This window comes from Drosophila subpulchrella, chromosome 2R (genome assembly GCF_014743375.2).
Source record: "Drosophila subpulchrella strain 33 F10 #4 breed RU33 chromosome 2R, RU_Dsub_v1.1 Primary Assembly, whole genome shotgun sequence".
Lineage (NCBI taxonomy): Eukaryota > Metazoa > Arthropoda > Insecta > Diptera > Drosophilidae > Drosophila > Drosophila subpulchrella.
Genome location: NC_050611.1, coordinates 4757321 through 4775249, shown reverse-complemented (window position 1 = coordinate 4775249; position 17929 = coordinate 4757321). Strand labels below are relative to the sequence as shown.

Sequence of the window (17929 nt, the reverse complement as noted above, 5' to 3'; positions counted from 1 at the left end):
ATATGAATATATACCTAATACAATAACAATTAAAGGCTTAGTTTCAATACCAAACTAAGACTCGTATTTTCTTGTAGCTTTCAGCATATGCACAATGTTTGTTGTTTGCTATTATCGTGAATTTGTGGTAAGTGTTTATTTGTGGTATCGCCCAATGAGAATAATAATAAAGTAAAGCTAGTACCGTGTTTTTAATTTATGAGTTTAGTTGTATTAAGTTGCAATGATATTGTAAACATCTTAGTGATTGGAGTGCTCGCTAGAAAATAATCGATTTGTTTTCTTTGATGCCATCCAACCTGAAAAGCTTTTTTATATATAGGTAGGTTAGTTAATAAATTTGCGGCGATATTAAAATTGCGACAAAGTCTGTTTACAATGTCAGCCCTGTTTAAAAGCTCTATAGAACGATTAAAATTTAAAAAAATAAAAGAGAAAAAAGATTGTACACAAAATAATGTAAACATCTTAAAAATTAGAAACGCAATTAAACAATTTTCAAACTGAACGGATTGCCAAAACTCAATATTTTTGGAGAAAGCGGAACTGGGACCTGTCAACTCTTCCCAGCAGTCTGGCAACTCGGGGCGCGCTAAAGCTTTATCGAAGAGCTTGGAGAACAGCCGGCAGTGGCTACCGCTCAGTTTGTTTCTAGACGGCGGGCGGAGAAAACGCTTCCGATTCGAAGGTAGGGCTGCTAATAAGTCGTTAAACTCGTTGCGGGAAAGTGCCTTCGACGATTTCCCACCCAAAATCGGTGTCAACGTCACACATTGTGTATTGAAGGAAAATCGACTTGAAAAAGCCGATCTTCCTGAGAATTTCGCAAAGGCACAGAGACCCCAGAGAGTGGCATTAGTGATCTCACTGACTGAAGTGATCTTTCAGAGAGCTGACGAGTACTAAAAACAAGTTTTTTGGCGCTTGCTCTCCCTTTCAGGCGGCTCTCCAGGAATTTAAGGCATCCAGATCCAGATCCAGACCAGGGAATCCAAGGACCATACTCCGCCATGGCGTCCACCTCGAGTGTGAAGCTGATTGTTTACGCCCTGGACGTACTTTGCACGGTGAGTAACTTTCGCTATATGCCCGCCCACCTTCAAGATAGCCCACTCCAGCGATTACGTCAATTAAGGCGTTGTAAACAAAAATATGGTACAATGACCACTTAAGTCGATTTCAAAATGATCGCAAGCAAAACAAAACAATAAGGGAATGGGATACATTCATCTTATCAAAGTTTTCACATGTGCATACCGTGAGTGTGCCTATGGCATATTATAGCATGGAAAACTCAACATGTGTTATTTTTTGTAGGCAGATATATAGAACGCCAGTAAGCTCGTTTCCCCGATTACATTTTGTTGGTTTATTTATACAATTTAATTGCAAGCCTCGGTGAGAAGGAACAGATGCCACCAGAGGTCACCAGTGCATATATAATATGATCGGCATGTCCATCAGGTACCAGCTCATCAATTTTGAATTGCCAATCGATATTTGGACTGGTACCATCGGCTTGTTTTCCCGGCAGAAGGCTTAGTCATTACTTCAATGATTTAATTATAAAACACTGATATCAATGCTACAGCAAAGCTGAGAAAGTTCAAACCTACTCATCATCATCGGTGATTGAGAATATTACGTCACTTTTTAAAATAAAAGCATGCAGCATACAACGAAATTTGAATAAACCGAAACGACTCAAACAATGTCGAAAACAAACAAGCCCTCTCGGCTGCGCTATCAGATATGAATAGTAATTATGCGACCTTGTCTGTTGTCGCAATCCTGTTTGCTGTGGGTGACCTTCCTGTGGGCGCCACTGCGACTTTACAATCCTAGTTTCCCAAACCCATATTCCCGCCAATTTCCTTGGCGTCTATCCCTGACGCCAGACGGGCTAGTCCGACGGTCGCCCCCGAATAGCTCCTCTATTGGTGCCTTGTGCGAGTTCAAAGACATTGAAACTGTAACTCTGGCCAAATGGTGTCCTCCTAATTCCAGAGCTTTCGCAGAGGGTTGCTGTTGCGAACAGCAATATCAAGAAAATTCTGCAAGATTTAGTTGGGATAGGAAGCTAAATGGAACCGAAACACCCCCTCGTTGGGCTAAAAATAAATTGATTTCATGACATGAGATTCTTATTCTAGTCTTATCTGCGGATAACGTGGCCAAACTTTTGGTTCAATTTTCATAATTTGAATAGATAAACATCGCATCAGTAGAACAGCTCTTTCTGTTCTCTGCCGCCACACACACAGTACGCTGTAGGGATAGGTACAAAGATCGATAGCATGAAATAACTACCCTGGGGGGAAGAACCCGATTTATATATAAATATTGACTTGACAGCTTTCACATATTTCTCACGCTCCTTCTGAAACTCATAGGGATTCCCCTGTCAACATTACGTCTAATTGCTATTTGATCATTGCAGTTGCTGGCCTTGGTGCTGATATCCTTTGGCATTTATGTGGTGGTGTCCTACGATCTGGACGATATCGGTAAAGTATCTGCCTACGCATACGTGGGACTCGGAATCGCTGCCCTGGTGGTGGTGCTTTGGGGATATCTGTCCGCTTGGCGGGAGAATGTGTGCTGTACGGTCACGGTAAGTTGAAGAATTACCCATTTTATCCCACATATTTAACTGGTAATATCCCCTTGCAGTTTATTGTTTTCCTCTGCCTGGTCATCATTGCTCAGTTCGCCGTTGTCTACGTGCTGATCACCCAGGAGAAGTCGGTGGCCTCCAATCTGGCCAATGCTCTGGAGGCCACATGGGAGGAGGAGCTGAACAGCCCCGGTGCTATGTCGCTCTACCAGAACTGGGTGAGTTATCAGCTCGCTTAAAATATGACTTTATTGGTAACCGTATACCTATTTTGTCCACAGTTCCAGTGCTGTGGTCGTGGCAGTCCCCAGGATTATATTGTCAACGAACGCCTGCCTCCGGACACCTGTTTCCGGAACCACGACAAGAGCAAGCCGGAGAATCTGATCCACACCGGTTGTCGCGTGGAGTTCGAGAACTACTGGCTGCGCTTGACCCACATTTTCAACATCCTTGCCCTCGTGCTCATTGCAATCGAGGTGGGTTCTTTATAGATAACCCATTAAGCAGGCTTTATATAACCCCTATATTTGTTTTACAGCTCCTGCTGAGTGTCATCTCTTGCCGTCTCTGCAACAGCATTCGCAATGATGCCCGCCGTTCTTATTTCTAAAATGAGAAGCCCCAAAATACTCAATTATGAACACGTCTAAGGATTGGCGGTCAACTTGTTAAATTTGTAAACAATATTACACCTTTATTCAATTGGTTTGGCACGGCTTGAGCGATGTTCAAGACTGGAAAATTACTGTTACATTTTTTGAAATTCAAAAGCATTTGATCAGCACTACATGATAGTAAAGTATAACCTTACTCACACGTTGATTTTAGTGAAATGCGGAAAACAACTCACAAATAATGTTAGGAAAAGTAAAATAGTTTTAATATTATTTATTAAAAGATATTTCCAAATAAATGTATCAAGCCAAGTCATAGTCTTATTTATTTCGATACCTAAAAAATCAGTTACTACAGCAAAGGTAATAAGCCAAGTGACTGTTTAAGATTTATTTACAAATGTTAGAGCTTTCATTTTTTATTTTCTTAATTATTAGTATCACCAGATGCCATGTTTAAAAACTTTATTCGTATAACCTAAATATTTATCAGCATTTTTGCACGCATCTGCTTATATCGATCGACAATTATCATTCAGCCTTGTATTTGTGATAAACATACCGGCCTTCTGTATTATAATTTATAACTTATTCTTCACACAACGGAAAAGCTTTGGTATTCAAAACGTTGCTTAACAATACGCCCTGAACTAAAGGAACAACAAGATTCCAGATGAAAATTGAATATATAAAATGCGCCATTTGTTTTTTAAAAGTAAAATTAAACAAGAAAGAGCGCTATATTCAAATGAGATGTCTATGGGATAGTGCAATGTCTCAAAGTATATTGAATATCTAAACATATGGCAACTTTCGTTAAAGAACAAATCTTTTTATTGAATCTTTTTTGAAAAATATTTATTAAATCTGAGAGAGTGATAAATACATATAGAATTTGCATGGGCGGGATCAAAAATATTTAAGAAATTCACAAAAACTTTGGTTAGAGCTCAAAGACAGTAGCTATCAAAATTCCTTAGTTCCTTTAGTTTATTTTTTGTAACATCTTTGAGCACGAATACAACATACCCTTTTATATTTCGAGTACTGGGTATACATAGCATAGGCCAACGAATCTCTCTCTTATTTTATTCAAATAGTTCGTCATCTATTTTTGTTTATATGTACATGTATATACGTAAATATTTAGATGAGCAAAAAAAAAAACATTGCGCGTTTTTGCGGCCAAATGTTTCGATTCCACTTTGTGTCAAAGCTTTCGTTCCGTTTTTCCGCCGTTTGTTTCGCCAAACGCTTTTCGCGCCCATTGGCAATCTCGGAACGTTCGGAACAGTTTTCAGTTAACAGTCGAGCGGTGAACATGAACCCGGTTTTGGGTAACCCCAGCAACCGTTAGAACCAATATAAATATTTTCCAACTGTCAACAAGCCGCGAGTTGCCAAGTGTTATAAATAATTCGAGTACCTGCTACGCAAATATCTAGTTTCCATTTACAAGTATTGGATTAGCGAAGATGGCCTGTTCCACAGATGTTTTGAAGGGCCTTGCCCTCTTCTGGGATATTATCTATGCTGTAAGTAGAGGGATCCGAGAAGATAAAGTATGTTACACGTTCCCAAGGGCCCAGAGATAGAGATAAGTTTCGTTTGCGATTTCGGTGGGCCATTTTTAGTGACCCCAAAAGGCACTAAAACATGAATTAACTTGAGGCTAGAGCCAAGGCTAATTGCAAATAAATTACTTGACTTTTGCCCGCCAGATCTTGCCCAAGAAACGTTCTCCAGCTTCGCTCAAGATCATTAAAAAATTTATTAGCCTTTGATGTTGTCTTTTGTTTATTTAATAACATTCAAAACAAACACTGGGCGCCAATATTTTGTGGGATAGTTTTTCGTTTGGTTCGCAAGGATTTAAATTATTTAGATTTCGTGTTCCATTTCAGAAAATGACATTATTAATCATGGAAAAATGTACAGAAAGGTTCCAGCCTAAAAATTACTTTAAAAAACTGATTTAATATTTATTTTCATGATTTTTTGATTTTTTTTTGCTGTGCTTTTTATTTTGGGTTTTTCAACATTTAAAGGCTGCCAAGCCAAAACTTGGTCACCCACGCCAACACTTAACCCTGAACAAAAATATATAGAATTTTTTATTAGATTTGTGATGTGATTTTAGTTAATTTTACTTGAACCAGATTTGGTTTAGTTTTCTGTCTATATATACATTGGTTGATGTCATTTCCTAGACGTTTTGGGCATCTTTCTGGCATTTGATTTAAATGGAATGCGGCTGAAGGCTGGCTGAGGAAATACCAGCGAGCACAACACGGCGTATGAGCGATTTTCCGCGTTTGGTTCCAGGCGAGTTAACTCTTGATTTGCACGCTGAGAGATTTCAATTATGCTGGAAATCACTTCATTCTGCTTTAGGGTAGGGCTAAACCTTTGTGTCTCAGCTTTTAGTGATCCACTACCAACAGAAACCCACATAAATCTGTGCCGTGACCCTTTTTTTGAACATTTACTCATACTGCTGGCATTGGCATTTGATCTGCCTACTCAGTCTATGCAGCCTTATCAAATGATACATATGCAAATTAGTTGGCCGCAGTGTTCTACTAAAGTCCGACCTTGGTTACTCTGATGATAATTGCGTTTAATTGCTTGTCTGCGTGGGGAAATGGGAGCAAATTAATAAAACGTTGCCATTACTCCGTTGCCAACACATAGCTATCCTTATCTTTTTTTATTGGACAGCACCTGAGTGTCTCCTTAGCTTGTTAAATAATCGCGACAGGCATAATAGTCCGCTTTAGATATCAGAAAGTTGAGTGGGCCTGTTGCCAGTGCAAACACCGATCATAAGGTTCTGCCTCGAATGAAGTCACAAAACTTGGCACTCAATTACAAAGTCTAATTATGGTTCGATGGTCTTAAGCAAATACAGATTGTGGCATGCTTGGCTTCCATTTCAACTAAAACACTTTGTTTGTTTTCCATTTTCGAGCTTTTAAAGAACGTGCCTGAGGGATTTTGGTCTCCCCCAGGCCCTTGGGTCAGCGCCTATTTGGTCTTGGCGGGATTTGGGCGCCGGAGCATAATAAATTACAATTAAATGGCGTTGAGTACGCACTCGGCTATCCACAAAACAGTGCCAGATGTCCGAGTGCTACGTGCCTACAGCTCATCTCCATTGCCTCATAAACATTAATTGATGGGCCAGTGTTGATTCCACAGTTCGATTGTAACTCTATTAATGTAAATTATATTTTTCCGCTGCCTTATTAGGCAACAAAGCCCATTGAATTGTTCCTTAAGTGAATATTTATTTAACTGCCTCTTAGCCAAAGCCAAACATCGGAGTTACACCCAGTTTAGGGCTTCGCAAACGATTTTTTAGCCGGGGATTACACCTGAAATCAGCCATGGCTGCCATTTTTAATCGTCGAAATCATTCATAATTACCTCGTAGGCTGTGCGCCGTCGAAAAGGTAAGCTTTTTCTAAGCCGGGCCCATTCGGTCGTGGTGACAAACAAACAAGGCACGTCAAAGCCAACTTATTTGCCGACTGGTTTTCTTGTTTGCCCCCTCTTGACAATTGTAAAAATAATTTACAAATTGGTGGCGGCAACAGGTTGCCGTGTGCAAACATCATCATTGTGAATTTATAATTACTACGCATTTCGAAAACTCACTTTCGGTAGCAGAATAGCTTTGTATTCTTTGCGCTTCCTTGGGCAAAGTGCCAACTTACAAAGAGTCTACATTTGGCAGGAGAGTGCGAAATATCACGTTGTGTTTGTGGATCTAGTGAGTCATGGCGGTAATTTTAAAAATGCAACCAGCGGTGCATTCGAAAAGTGAGAGGCGAGCGATTTCAGGAGACACCTCTGCGTATACGTAATATATCGCAATGAAGATATTAGTTGGAGAATGAGTAAGCTGAGTTGTAAAAAATATGATTTAATCTTTGCGTACAACGCCTGGAGAATTTTCATTGATTTCCATACATTCAGAGACCCCATTTGCATATTGACTCACGCAGAACCTTCAAGCGCTACGGTTTTATCACCTTTGGGGCTAAGTAGAACTTATTTAACTTTTCAATCAACCGCTTCCCACCTCTCTCGATCGACAGCTGTTTGGCCTGGCTGTGATTGGCCTTGGAGTGCACATCATCTACGAATTCGAGCACTTCAACACGGCCGCCTTCGTCATCATCGGCGGGAGCGTGGTCGTCGTTCTGACCGCGATTTTCGGAGCTCTGGGAGCAGCACGTGAGAGCAGCGCTATATCCAAGGTGGTAAGTAGAAGGTTTGGGAAACATAAATAATATAAATACAAGTCCAAGTAACTTTAAAAACAATAAAGAAATCATTTGTTTACTTATTTATCGCCTAATAAACTTATTAGTCACACATGCCTACAAGTGATTTTTTTGACAGGCCATTCTTTCACCCATTGGAGGATCAAGAATTTGGTTGTGGGGGGATATACAAAAAATGTGTTGAGTAGAAATAAAAAATTTGGAATAAAATACATATAACATATACTTTTTAACACGAGTGGGGGGGTGGGGGGATCTATCCCCTATATTCCCCCGTGGACCATTCATTTCATAAGTAAACAAAATGTTTGTCATACATTCAGTTCTGTTCTATGATTTTTCAACACAATAACAGTAGCAGAGATATAACACTAGTGGTCAAAGGTCTTTAAATTATATTCATTTGTATTTATTTAGAATTATTTTTTTAATTTGTAATTTAGATGGTAATGCTATTCGTACATAACAAGAATTAAGTAAGAGTTACTTTATTAATGTGTATGTATTTTATTTAACTTTCTTTCTCTCAGTTTGTGGTTATCCTGGTTATCTTGATCGTTTTGCAAATTATAGTGGTGGGTTTCCTTTGGGCCTTCCAAACCTCACTGCTCATAAACGTGGACAAAACATTTGATCAGCTGTGGAACGATCAGCCCGTGCCCATTAAGCCAGGAAATCAGAGTCAGATAGCCAGCCTTGAGCGATGGGTGAGTGTGGATGAAATAGCTAATAATCTTTAATAACTTGGAAAATTCACTAATTATATTCCAGTTGGACTGCTGTGGAAATGTGGGACCCACGGACTATGTTCTGCCGCCAAATAGTTGCTACAACAGCGAAAGTGACAAACTGAATCTCGAGGGCTGCCGGCAAAAGTTCCTGGACTTCATCGCCGATCGTTGGACGACATTCAACTTTGGCGCCCTGGTGCTAGTTGGTGTGGAGGTATGAACTTATAGCCCTAATGAGTAATTCTATATACTAAATATATTTCTCCACAGATCATTTGCGCTCTGTTGGCCTACGTTCTGGCCAATAGCATTGTGAACCGCTGGCGACGCTCAAAGTACTATGCAAAATAGATTAATGTACAAATTTTGAAGTTATTGCATTTCAAAAACCGAAATCAAGTTGTAGCTGCGCATACTTAAGGCCAAAGAACTCTCCATACAAATACTTAAATCGAAAACTCACTAGAGATTCCAGAACAAATTTACTTAAGCCAAGTTAACCGAGGGCAGTGCGTCGATTGTATTCTATTTATCAGTTTGGATAACTGTTTTTTTGGAGCGGATCATAATCCGTTTACGAGGTAATTTAATCTACACTAAGCTCGACTTAAGGAACTATTACTTTTTGTAACCGCATTTCGAGAAGCCAAACCAAAATAAAGAATTGTTCGTAGATCGATAAGTGTTTTTGGGGGCACGGAGATCGTAAGATCTGTTGACATCATTTCTATGGTAATGAGACGACCAAAAGAAGGTGAGGGTGGACACATGCTGTCTCATATTTGAAGATCGCGTGGGCGGGCCTAGTCTATATGTTTTTGTTTTGTGGCCCGTGCCTGCCTTTCGATTTCCCCCATAGTATTTATTCTGCTCTGTGTATTCTTTGGCCACTGCATCTGGCCAACGGATCCGATCGGACCGGACCGGATGGCGACAGAATCCGAATCGTTTCCCAACGACAGTTTCCTGAGTAGCCCCAGACAAACAAATGGAGATTATGCGACTTTAGTCGATGGTTTGATGGCAGTGCTCAAGGTGTGTTCGTTCCCAGCGGAAAAACTCTTGTGAAAATTTCGAATATTGTGAAAACCGAAAGCAACAAAGCGGCGTCATGTACTGCAGTACCCGACTGCTCAGATACGTTCTGTGTGTCATCAGTGGCATTTGTGCCGTAAGTGCCTAAAATAGATCACAAATGTGCTGACATTGAAAGGGATTATGGCCTTTGTGTAGCTAGGTGGCTGCCTGCTCATCTGGTATGGCGCCTGGCTGCTGGAGAGCCTCTCCGAAGAGCATAGGATAATGGGCCTGGATCACGGCGAGGATCTGGCCGCCTCGCTCTGCATCCTCCTGGGCACCGTCATCATAGTGGCCAGCATCTTTGGCTCCGTGGCCATGGCCAAGGACTCCAAGACCCTGTTGATCTGTGTGAGTTCATAAGATATTCTATCCTAAAATCAAAGAATTACAAGTAAAGCTATCTGCGAGGAATTAAAAAACTGCTTATAGTGTTGCTTTGTACTTTATTATTTTAATCTGTAACACTGTAAACTTTTCTTAAACCCATCTGATTTGTATTTCCAGTATGCAGTTTTGCTGGTCTTATTACTAATCGTTCAGTTTGTGATGGTCAGCATAAGTTATGCCGCCAGTCGAGAGTCTCTTCCGGATTCTCTGAGACAGGGATTCGATGACTTGTGGGATTTGCAGCATGACGGCAACAGCACACTAAACACTTACGAGGCGTGGGTAAGTTGGTAGAACTACGACTTCCTTGATATCTAAATCTAATGAAATCAATATATCTTTAGCTACACTGCTGCGGTCGTAATAGTGCCGAGGACTATCTCCATCTGGACAAGATGCCTCCCCCGAGCTGTTGTCTCGATCAGGACTGCTCGAATATATTGGGTCTCTTTATGGACGGATGCGAAAATAAGTTCAAGGAGTATGTCAGCGGAAAGACCGCGAACTTCCACACTTTAAGTTGGTTCCTTATACTCTTCGAGGTAAGTTTTTAATTTCAGCTTACTCAGAAAATCATCACCATCATTTAATAAATTAGTTGTTCTAATCTTAAGGCTCTAATGATTGAGCTTCTTTTAGGATACCTTAAATATTTTATGTTATATAATAACGTATCTTCCTGGCATTTTAAGAGCCCGGTTTTTATATTAGTTTTTTACTTCTCTTCTTTGAAATTCGAATTTTTGATTGTGTACTTTGTGTATATTTCACATTCTTGACCCTTGAGGTCATGGCCTTATTGAAAACTAAATACTTCCAACAGTTAATTGATATAATCTTTCCATCTCTACAATTAATGTTTAATATAATACCGTATTGTAATTGCAGTTTGCCGGCTCGGTGACCACCTGCTACCTAGTAGACAGCATTCGCAATCATCGCGACCGCATACGATTCTATAATTAATTTAGTTTTAGGTGTTTCGCACGAACTGTATTATCGTTATTCGTTGTGAGTAATTTCCTAGCCATAGAGCCCTGGCGAATTGTGATTGTAATGTACGATGATTAATCAAGTTAGTACTAAAGATACCAAGTATTCATTCATAAAACTGTAAACTGGCACCCACGCCTACAAATAGTTCGAAACGAAAATAAATAAAAACCCGTTGCCATTGACAAAACTTTTACAAGAAATCGTTGGCCAGCAGAAAATTGAAATGAGTGGGGATCGGTATTCGTTGGGGTATAAACAAGAAAAGCTCGCACAAGTGGGCGATTCTACGCTCTCGATTTTCACTCACCGATTTATAGATAGAATGTGCGAGCGGTGAGTCGATCGTTGTTTTAGTCAAAACAAAACACACTGTTTCGGATTCGATCTCTCATCAGTGGCAGTTGATTCGCACAGCTGAAACACGGCGGTCAGACTTTTGAAAGATTTTACTCGCACGGCCATATCCGAGGGATACGTATCTGAAACTGGCTGCTGGCCATATAGCCATATATGTATGTACGTTCCGCCTCTGATGCATTCTGCTCGCCTTCGTTGATTTCGACAGTCGGTCTCCAGTCGCATCTTCGGTTCGATCCACAGTAATCATGGGTCTGGGCGCCACTACAGTGAAGCATGTGCTGCTCTTGCTCAACTTCGTGTTTTCCGTGAGTAGCCCACCTGGGGTATATAATATATGCCAGCCTCACTCGCTGTGATTTCCACAGGTGCTCGGTCTGGCGCTGATCGCCTTCGGAATTTTCTTTTTGATCTCCGCCGCCGAGAATGCAGTCAGCATTGGTGAAAATGTGGCCGGTGGCCTGATCATTGGCCTGGGCGTTGTCATCCTGATCATTGCGATCTTCGGCTGCCTGGCCGCCATCCACGAGGCTCCTGTCAGACTGCTAATCGTAAGTAGCTAACTTTTACTTATTTTCTCTAAAGAAAGTTGTGTTCTTATTCTTTATATATATAAAAACATTTTAAAAACATTTTACTAAGGAACGCCGACCTATAGGGTCATACAAAATATAGCTTTTTAGTAATTTATTTCCCAAATTTTTGTTTAATCCCATCTAGAAAAATTATATATAAAACATATATATGTATATGTATAACTTAAATACTACTTATCAAAATTTTGGTTGACTAATCTTTCTTGGACTCTCATTTGTGTTGTGCGAACATGTTAATTGTTAAAACAAATACACCATCAAAAACTCAGTGTCTCATTAAATAACCCCATAATTATAGAAACGTTTTTTAAGTAAGCTCGTTCTCTTCAAACTATTTTAAAATCGTTAAATGTATAATTACCGCTTTAAATAGCTATAAATATAAATATACTATTATAATAGATATTTATCTGTTTAAATGAATATATTTTTCGGTACGTAAAAGAAGAAATGGACAACATTTTAACATTTTTGTTTTTAGTAAGTGTGTTTCATTCTAACTTATATATTTTCTGTGTGTAAAAGGTGGATAGATATGTTTGTTTAAAATGTAGGATTATATCAAAATTCTTGGATTATTTTACTGATCTTTTTTAAAACCCTCCTTCTTACCAGTACGTGGGTGCCGTGGTGCTTCTGATCCTCTCCCAACTGCTGTTCCTCAGCATGGCCTCCCTCGGCACCAAGGACGGAATCTCGGGAAGCATCAACGAGGGCTTCGATCGCCTCTGGGAGGCGGAACGCAACCAGACGGGTGCCCTGGGCTACTATGAGAGCTGGCTGCAGTGCTGCGGAGTGAACAGTTCCGAGGACTACTGGATCATCCATCACGGCATACCGTCTAGTTGCTGTCTGGACAACAAGTGTTTGGACTCAAAGGACAGGGTTTACAAGCCCGGCTGCAAAGCCGAATTTGTCAAGTATCTGGATGATAAGTTACTGTTATTTAAAATCGTCTGCTGGCTGCTTGTCATCGGAGAGGTTGGTTGTTAGATCATTTTCCCTTTTATGGATTTATTAATACGCATTTCCCCTTTTTTTTTTAGACTGTGGGAGCTGTTTTCGGTTGGCTGCTCTACAGCAGCGTTAAGAATCAGAGCCGACGCAATAATGCCGTCTGGATGTAAAGCGTTATCTAAGTCATCTAAGTATTATAAATAATATATTTCAAGTCGTTTTCTAATCAAATGTTAAATTTCTGAAATTTTAAACTTCTGTTTACTAATAAGTAAAATACTAAAGATTTTTTTCACCACCTATTGCGGATGTTAGGTACATTAATAACATTATAAATTATATATCTGACCAGAAGCTAGATTCTTTAAAATGTCTACATAAGTTTTGAGTTCGGACATATACTCGTACAATTAATAGGAGCCAATTCCACAGGATTAAATAATTAGTATGGAGAAAATATTAGCTCGTTGGTATTTATTTTCGGATCTAAAGTTGTTTTCAGAATTGCGGAATACAGAGAGTTTCTTCATTTGGTTTAATCCAAAATACATATTGGGTAAAATATCCAATTACTTATTTTTCAAACACTCAAAACTTCAAAGTAAAAGTTGGTCAGAACTCGCGTAATGTTTTCTGTTGACCACTTAGTGAACAATGCGTAGAATCCCTTGGCCAGGGGCACGCCACGTATCTGGTTAGAAACGTCAGTATTGGTAATGCCATCTATAGCAATGAATTTTTCTTTCTAAAAATAAATATTACTGGAAAATTGCCCATTAGCTATGAATTTGCTCAACTGACCGAATAGGGGCAGCTGTGGTTCAGATTCGAATGACCTTCTATAAATACAAACACCATCCTGGCCAAGTAATTTTGACGGTTCTTCCAAAATCGACACAAATCAAGGTTCATTGCATAGAGAAAGGGCTGCCAGTTTGAAGTCCCGTCGGGGTTTTCACTGCCCTTCGTCATTAGCTGAAAATGAAACTGTAATGGAATAGTATAAGAATAAGTTATACTAAATTCTTGACAAATTCGTTACCCCTATATTGCCAAATACTGGCTTGAGCATACTGTAGCGTAGTCGAACACTGTTTTTATTTTTGCCAAGTGTTTTCAACTTACAGTACTCCACAGTACCCATGTTGAGGTCCTTGCTCTCGCAGGTCACATTGGTGAACTTCATGAAGAGTCCCTGTGAATCGGATAATCTTGAATCAGAATGAAGATTTTACCAAACTTACAAACTTACGTGGAGCTCTGTCACACAATGCAAGCACAGCAACAGTCCAAAAAGTTGTCCTACAAATTTAACCATTGTATTGTCACTGAAAAAGTGATTTGTTTCAATGCAACATTAACCAGTTGTTGATCTAATCCATGACGAAAATGAGCTCTAGTTTAAAATATTTAAAATGCTAATTGCTATCGACTGAACGCATTTATGGGAATTTTCAGTGGATTGAGGACTTTGCTTGGTGACTGATTTTAAGCCTATGAAAGCAAGTATTTAAAATACAATTTAAACCGTAAATGTAAAATAAGAAAAAAATTATTATATATCAGAGTAGCTGGGATTCAAGTCAAGGAAGTAATAATTTGTTACCTGTTCATATTGCAAAAATGTCTAAGTGAATGTATACGTACTGGGGTTTTAAACTCCCGTCTGGTAATTTTAAGGCGAACCTGGGTTCAGGGTCTCTATTTTTAAAATGTTTGATATTAATAATTTTTAAAAACGCAAGATTAGACAAAATGGGCGTTATTTCACTGGGCGTTGTTAAATTCAACCATATATTATACCTCCAGCTGTAGATAAAGACACCCTGTATGCTAGTTCGGAAATGCGCCTGCGTCATTGTCACCACGTTGATGATAGTTCGCTGTTTGTTTTGGTTCCACTGGGTTCTCTACTTTGGTCGGTGGTGAGTATCTGACGAGTGTTTGCGGCACCTAGCGCACTCACTTTTTGGCTCAGTCGCAGGCCAGCTTTTGTGGCATCAACACGGGCCCCAATCCAGAGAGGGCTTCAGGCTACGAGTCGAGTGTGCTACTAGTACGCAAGTAAACAATGCCCAACCCCAATCCAGTGACATAGTGTAAGTCGAGGGAATTACTAGACCCCCCGAGGTTTACGATTCCGTTTTATCGTCATCCAGGGAATTGTGTGCAAAAGCACGTAGAAAATATTACTGTCGAGGAGACTCACGGGTAACATCTAACAGTCCTGTTAGTTCACAGTTGGCAGCATGGAGAAGTCGTTCGCCATAACGCCCTGGAAGTACGGCCTGCTGGCCACTTGCATTCTTATTGTGGTAAGTAAAAATAGATGCGCATTTGCCCATTCCAATTCCAATTCCACGACCCCGACCCCGACCTTTCCCCATATCCCGCGGCCTGGCCTGACCCAAATGAGAATCTTGCACAACACCCGGTGATGCGAAAATCAGCAGAAAAATCAATATTGTGCTCAGCTCATGTGGGAAATCTTTCACAAGAGAGCACATATCATTGCCAAAAGGCCGCTAAAGACTATAAACAAATCGATGCCATCTTAAATATATTTATAAATAATACCTGTTCACAAATTTACATAATTCCGCCGGCCAGCTGTTTACAATTGCCACTTTCACAATTCTGGCGCTGGGCTTACGTCAATTAAAATTGTTATTATGTTTGTTTGGTAAATTAATTTCGCATCATCTGAATGTTTCCTTGGCTATTGTCTACGAATGTCATAGTTTGACTTAATAACATAGCACTAATAGGAGCAATAATTTTTAAAATTTTTAAACATTGCATAAGTATCTAAAGAGCTACATTACTCATATTAGGGAAAACTATTTTCAATCTTATAAAAGTGCCAAAGTGTACATAATATGAGTAATTCCAGTTTGTATTCCGCTCCTAAAAATACAATATAGGATTTAATAAAGTGCGCTTCAGTCTGTGGACAAAGATTCTAGGCTTAAAACTGAATTTAATAAATTAGACAAGCCCCAAAAACCATGCATATCCTCTCTTCATACATATTTCTAATGGCAAAATATCATATAATCACATTCGTGTTACAAAATTGTTGTGTAGTACAAATAATATTTCGAGTTTTAAGATCTAACGTTGGTATTTCATATTTACATATTTCTATCATAAGCATTCTAATGTATTTGTGTTTATGACTTGGTGAAATACTAGTATTTAACATTTTGTCACGAGCAGGTTTTGTATAACAAATATAAATGAGTTCTGCGGGATTTTGCTACTCCCTAAACATAAAAGCTAAGCCTTTAAACAGAGTTACTAATTATTTTTCTTTGTTTTAAACTCCTAGACGTGTAACGTGTTCTTCTTTTCCTGCGGCGTGGTCACCTGGGGCTCGGCGGTCTCACCCTACGGCAGCTATGGAACGGCCCTTTGCGGGGTGGCGGTGTTTGGAGTCGCCTTCCTGGGCATGTACGTGGCCCTGAAGGAGTCCTATAAGTATTCCCTATACGTGAGTACTCCCTTCCGCTCCCTTTCGAAACATCTTGTAAGTTTTCCCTTCCTTCAGTACTTGATTTTCAGTGGTCTGGTAATAGCCGCGCTGGGCTCGTACCTTTTCGCCTTCACGGCGATGCGGGAGGAGCTGATGGGCAGGTTTGCGGAGCGCATGCGCGACCTGTTTGACCGGAAGACGCACAGCGACGACAGGATGCAGCCGGTGCACACTCTCTTCGGCTGCTGCGGCCTGGAGGGACCGCAGGACTATCTCAATGAGGAGCAGGGAGCCCTGCCCAGCAGCTGCTGCTACGCCTTCGACTGCTCCAAACCGGCGCACGTCTACGAGGAGGGCTGCTCCACCAAGGCAACCGGCAACTTGAGGATGCAGGCGGAACTCAACTACTACAGCTGCATGGCAATCATTGGCCTCGAGGTGAGCCCTAATCATAATTTATAAAAATATTCTTTTGTGTGGCAAATGCTTAGAAAGTGTAATCTAACTTGTTTTAAGGTATCCAGAAGAGAGCATAAATATAATAGTAAAACGGTCCCCAACCACCGAATTCCCAATTTTGCCCATCAAATAGTTACTCTTACGTATACGTAAACGTAAGCGTTACTATAGAAAATAGTTATATAACTATAGGAAAGGGTACAATGGGCCCAACTTATGGATGTTAGTTGAATATCTATTTTTATAGTTATCCAACCCATAAAATATAGTTTGTAAATTTTGTTATATTAAGTATATACCTAGTATAAAAGTATAAAATTACTTATTAAATTCATAAGCATATTGATAAGGGTAATTTACAAATTTCAGTTTTTAAACCTTAGGGAATATAAGTTTCAAGTAAAGTCTTAACTTATCAGACTTTGGCTTGAGAGTGTAGAAGTACTAGGCGCTAGACCCAGTAAGGAATTATAAACAACACATTGCAATGCATTGGAGAACATTTGTAAAGTTATTGTTTACTTTTTGTTATTACTTTTGATAGTTAAATAACTATTCTTTTTGCATTAATAAAATACATACATCACGTGAACTATGTTAAAAGTGGCTTATCTATTAAATAGTAAGCAAAGCAAAAACAGAAAAACATACAACCATTTAAAATAGTAAACAACAATTTTGTGCAGTTACTAAACTATCTTCGTCGGTCAATTTTACCAACCAAATTTTGTTGTTTGTACGATTATTCAAATGTTGTTCTTTATTTACTTTAATGTCTTAGTTATACAACCATCTAATAAATCTAAAAATATAAATATAGATATATATACAAATATATATATAAATTATATAAAATCAAGAAATAGCGCCTAGTTTTTTAAGTAACTGAAATAAAAAAGATTATATTATTTATTATAATTTAACTTAAGTTAAGTTAAATTCAGACGTAGGGATGTAGGGTATCTATATTTAACTTCAACATCGAATATGTTATGAAATTATATTTCTTTAAATTTCAGTTTTTGGGCTTGTTCACTGCTTACTATTTGGGCAAGGCTCGCAAGCATGCCAAAACCAAGATAAAGGACGAGGAAACCCCCATCAACGACTGATGGCCGAGGACATCCCAGCATAATTATTGATAATAAAAGTTAACCAACTTAGCCGATTTGCCATTAGAAAATAAATACTTTCCATAGTCTAAACTAGCTTCCCGCTTTTGTATATATCTTTATTGTTTTTGGCAGCATTATCGAAGAGAGAATATCTGAAATCTAAAGAGACGGATGTAGTCAACAGTCTCGACTATCAGATACCCGTTAACCTGTTAAGGCGCTACAGCCGACAGTGGATTTGCTGACTAAA

General features: G+C 39.3%; 6 protein-coding genes across 8 annotated transcripts; 5 read left to right on the top strand and 1 right to left on the bottom strand.

The window, feature by feature from the left end:
• Window positions 1-554: 554 nt before the first annotated feature.
• LOC119550119 (23 kDa integral membrane protein) lies at window positions 555-3546 on the top strand. 2 transcript variants are annotated; one of them, XM_037858601.1, is made up of 6 exons: window positions 555-688; window positions 941-1067; window positions 2441-2614; window positions 2674-2835; window positions 2899-3096; window positions 3159-3546. In XM_037858601.1, exons 2-6 carry the CDS (start codon window positions 1011-1013, stop codon window positions 3228-3230), a joined length of 663 nt encoding a protein of 220 aa, XP_037714529.1. In that variant the 5' UTR covers window positions 555-688; window positions 941-1010; the 3' UTR covers window positions 3231-3546. The 2 variants fall into 2 exon arrangements, with proteins under 2 accessions (XP_037714529.1, XP_037714530.1); XM_037858602.1 differs by lacking the exon at window positions 555-688 and having other exon boundaries at window positions 921-1067.
• A 979-nt stretch (window positions 3547-4525) lies between these two features.
• On the top strand, window positions 4526-8930 carry LOC119551731 (23 kDa integral membrane protein). Its single transcript, XM_037861232.1, has 5 exons — window positions 4526-4769; window positions 7338-7502; window positions 8057-8233; window positions 8298-8471; window positions 8528-8930. The coding sequence occupies exons 1-5, from the start codon at window positions 4710-4712 to the stop codon at window positions 8606-8608; spliced, it is 657 nt and encodes a 218-aa protein (XP_037717160.1). The 5' UTR covers window positions 4526-4709; the 3' UTR covers window positions 8609-8930.
• A 234-nt stretch (window positions 8931-9164) lies between these two features.
• Window positions 9165-10920, top strand: LOC119550878 (protein late bloomer). Of its 2 annotated transcripts, none has more exons than XM_037859863.1 (5): window positions 9165-9428; window positions 9491-9685; window positions 9842-10006; window positions 10069-10266; window positions 10613-10920. In XM_037859863.1, exons 1-5 carry the CDS (start codon window positions 9369-9371, stop codon window positions 10688-10690), a joined length of 696 nt encoding a protein of 231 aa, XP_037715791.1. In that variant the 5' UTR covers window positions 9165-9368; the 3' UTR covers window positions 10691-10920. The 2 variants fall into 2 exon arrangements, with proteins under 2 accessions (XP_037715791.1, XP_037715793.1); XM_037859865.1 differs by having other exon boundaries at window positions 9414-9428; window positions 9495-9685.
• Window positions 10921-11113: 193 nt separating this feature from the next.
• Window positions 11114-12990, top strand: LOC119550879 (leukocyte surface antigen CD53). Its single transcript, XM_037859866.1, has 4 exons — window positions 11114-11385; window positions 11446-11628; window positions 12289-12654; window positions 12720-12990. The coding sequence occupies exons 1-4, from the start codon at window positions 11326-11328 to the stop codon at window positions 12798-12800; spliced, it is 690 nt and encodes a 229-aa protein (XP_037715794.1). The 5' UTR covers window positions 11114-11325; the 3' UTR covers window positions 12801-12990.
• A 79-nt stretch (window positions 12991-13069) lies between these two features.
• On the bottom strand, window positions 13070-14004 carry LOC119550881. The gene is made up of 4 exons (XM_037859868.1): window positions 13883-14004; window positions 13673-13825; window positions 13432-13617; window positions 13070-13375 (listed from the first exon to the last, which is right to left on the bottom strand). Exons 1-4 carry the CDS (start codon window positions 13946-13948, stop codon window positions 13211-13213), a joined length of 570 nt encoding a protein of 189 aa, XP_037715796.1. The 5' UTR covers window positions 13949-14004; the 3' UTR covers window positions 13070-13210.
• A 572-nt stretch (window positions 14005-14576) lies between these two features.
• Window positions 14577-17772, top strand: LOC119550880 (23 kDa integral membrane protein). Its single transcript, XM_037859867.1, has 5 exons — window positions 14577-14729; window positions 14790-14945; window positions 15962-16123; window positions 16181-16543; window positions 17584-17772. The coding sequence occupies exons 2-5, from the start codon at window positions 14880-14882 to the stop codon at window positions 17674-17676; spliced, it is 684 nt and encodes a 227-aa protein (XP_037715795.1). The 5' UTR covers window positions 14577-14729; window positions 14790-14879; the 3' UTR covers window positions 17677-17772.
• Window positions 17773-17929: the final 157 nt, after the last annotated feature.

Bases quoted from the DNA above. Each gene is read 5' to 3' on its own strand.
- LOC119550881 (XM_037859868.1), bottom strand. From the start codon at position 13,948: ATGGTTAAATTTGTAGGACAACTTTTTGGACTGTTGCTGTGCTTGCAT. The intron at 13,618-13,672 runs GTAACGAATTTG...ATTCCATTACAG, and splicing joins CAGTATTTGGCAATATAGGG to TTTCATTTTCAGCTAATGAC. The intron at 13,376-13,431 runs GTCAGTTGAGCA...ATTTATTTTTAG, and splicing joins ACCACAGCTGCCCCTATTCG to AAAGAAAAATTCATTGCTAT.
- LOC119551731 (XM_037861232.1), top strand. From the start codon at position 4,710: ATGGCCTGTTCCACAGATGTTTTGAAGGGCCTTGCCCTCTTCTGGGAT. The intron at 8,234-8,297 runs GTGAGTGTGGAT...ATTATATTCCAG, and splicing joins TAGCCAGCCTTGAGCGATGG to TTGGACTGCTGTGGAAATGT. The intron at 8,472-8,527 runs GTATGAACTTAT...ATTTCTCCACAG, and splicing joins TGGTGCTAGTTGGTGTGGAG to ATCATTTGCGCTCTGTTGGC.
- LOC119550878 (XM_037859863.1), top strand. From the start codon at position 9,369: ATGTACTGCAGTACCCGACTGCTCAGATACGTTCTGTGTGTCATCAGT. The intron at 9,429-9,490 runs GTAAGTGCCTAA...GCCTTTGTGTAG, and splicing joins TCATCAGTGGCATTTGTGCC to CTAGGTGGCTGCCTGCTCAT. The intron at 9,686-9,841 runs GTGAGTTCATAA...TTGTATTTCCAG, and splicing joins CCAAGACCCTGTTGATCTGT to TATGCAGTTTTGCTGGTCTT.
- LOC119550119 (XM_037858601.1), top strand. From the start codon at position 1,011: ATGGCGTCCACCTCGAGTGTGAAGCTGATTGTTTACGCCCTGGACGTA. The intron at 1,068-2,440 runs GTGAGTAACTTT...TGATCATTGCAG, and splicing joins CCCTGGACGTACTTTGCACG to TTGCTGGCCTTGGTGCTGAT. The intron at 2,836-2,898 runs GTGAGTTATCAG...TTTTGTCCACAG, and splicing joins TGTCGCTCTACCAGAACTGG to TTCCAGTGCTGTGGTCGTGG.
- LOC119550880 (XM_037859867.1), top strand. From the start codon at position 14,880: ATGGAGAAGTCGTTCGCCATAACGCCCTGGAAGTACGGCCTGCTGGCC. The intron at 14,946-15,961 runs GTAAGTAAAAAT...TTAAACTCCTAG, and splicing joins CCACTTGCATTCTTATTGTG to ACGTGTAACGTGTTCTTCTT. The intron at 16,544-17,583 runs GTGAGCCCTAAT...TTTAAATTTCAG, and splicing joins TGGCAATCATTGGCCTCGAG to TTTTTGGGCTTGTTCACTGC.
- LOC119550879 (XM_037859866.1), top strand. From the start codon at position 11,326: ATGGGTCTGGGCGCCACTACAGTGAAGCATGTGCTGCTCTTGCTCAAC. The intron at 11,386-11,445 runs GTGAGTAGCCCA...TGATTTCCACAG, and splicing joins TGCTCAACTTCGTGTTTTCC to GTGCTCGGTCTGGCGCTGAT. The intron at 11,629-12,288 runs GTAAGTAGCTAA...CCTTCTTACCAG, and splicing joins CTCCTGTCAGACTGCTAATC to TACGTGGGTGCCGTGGTGCT.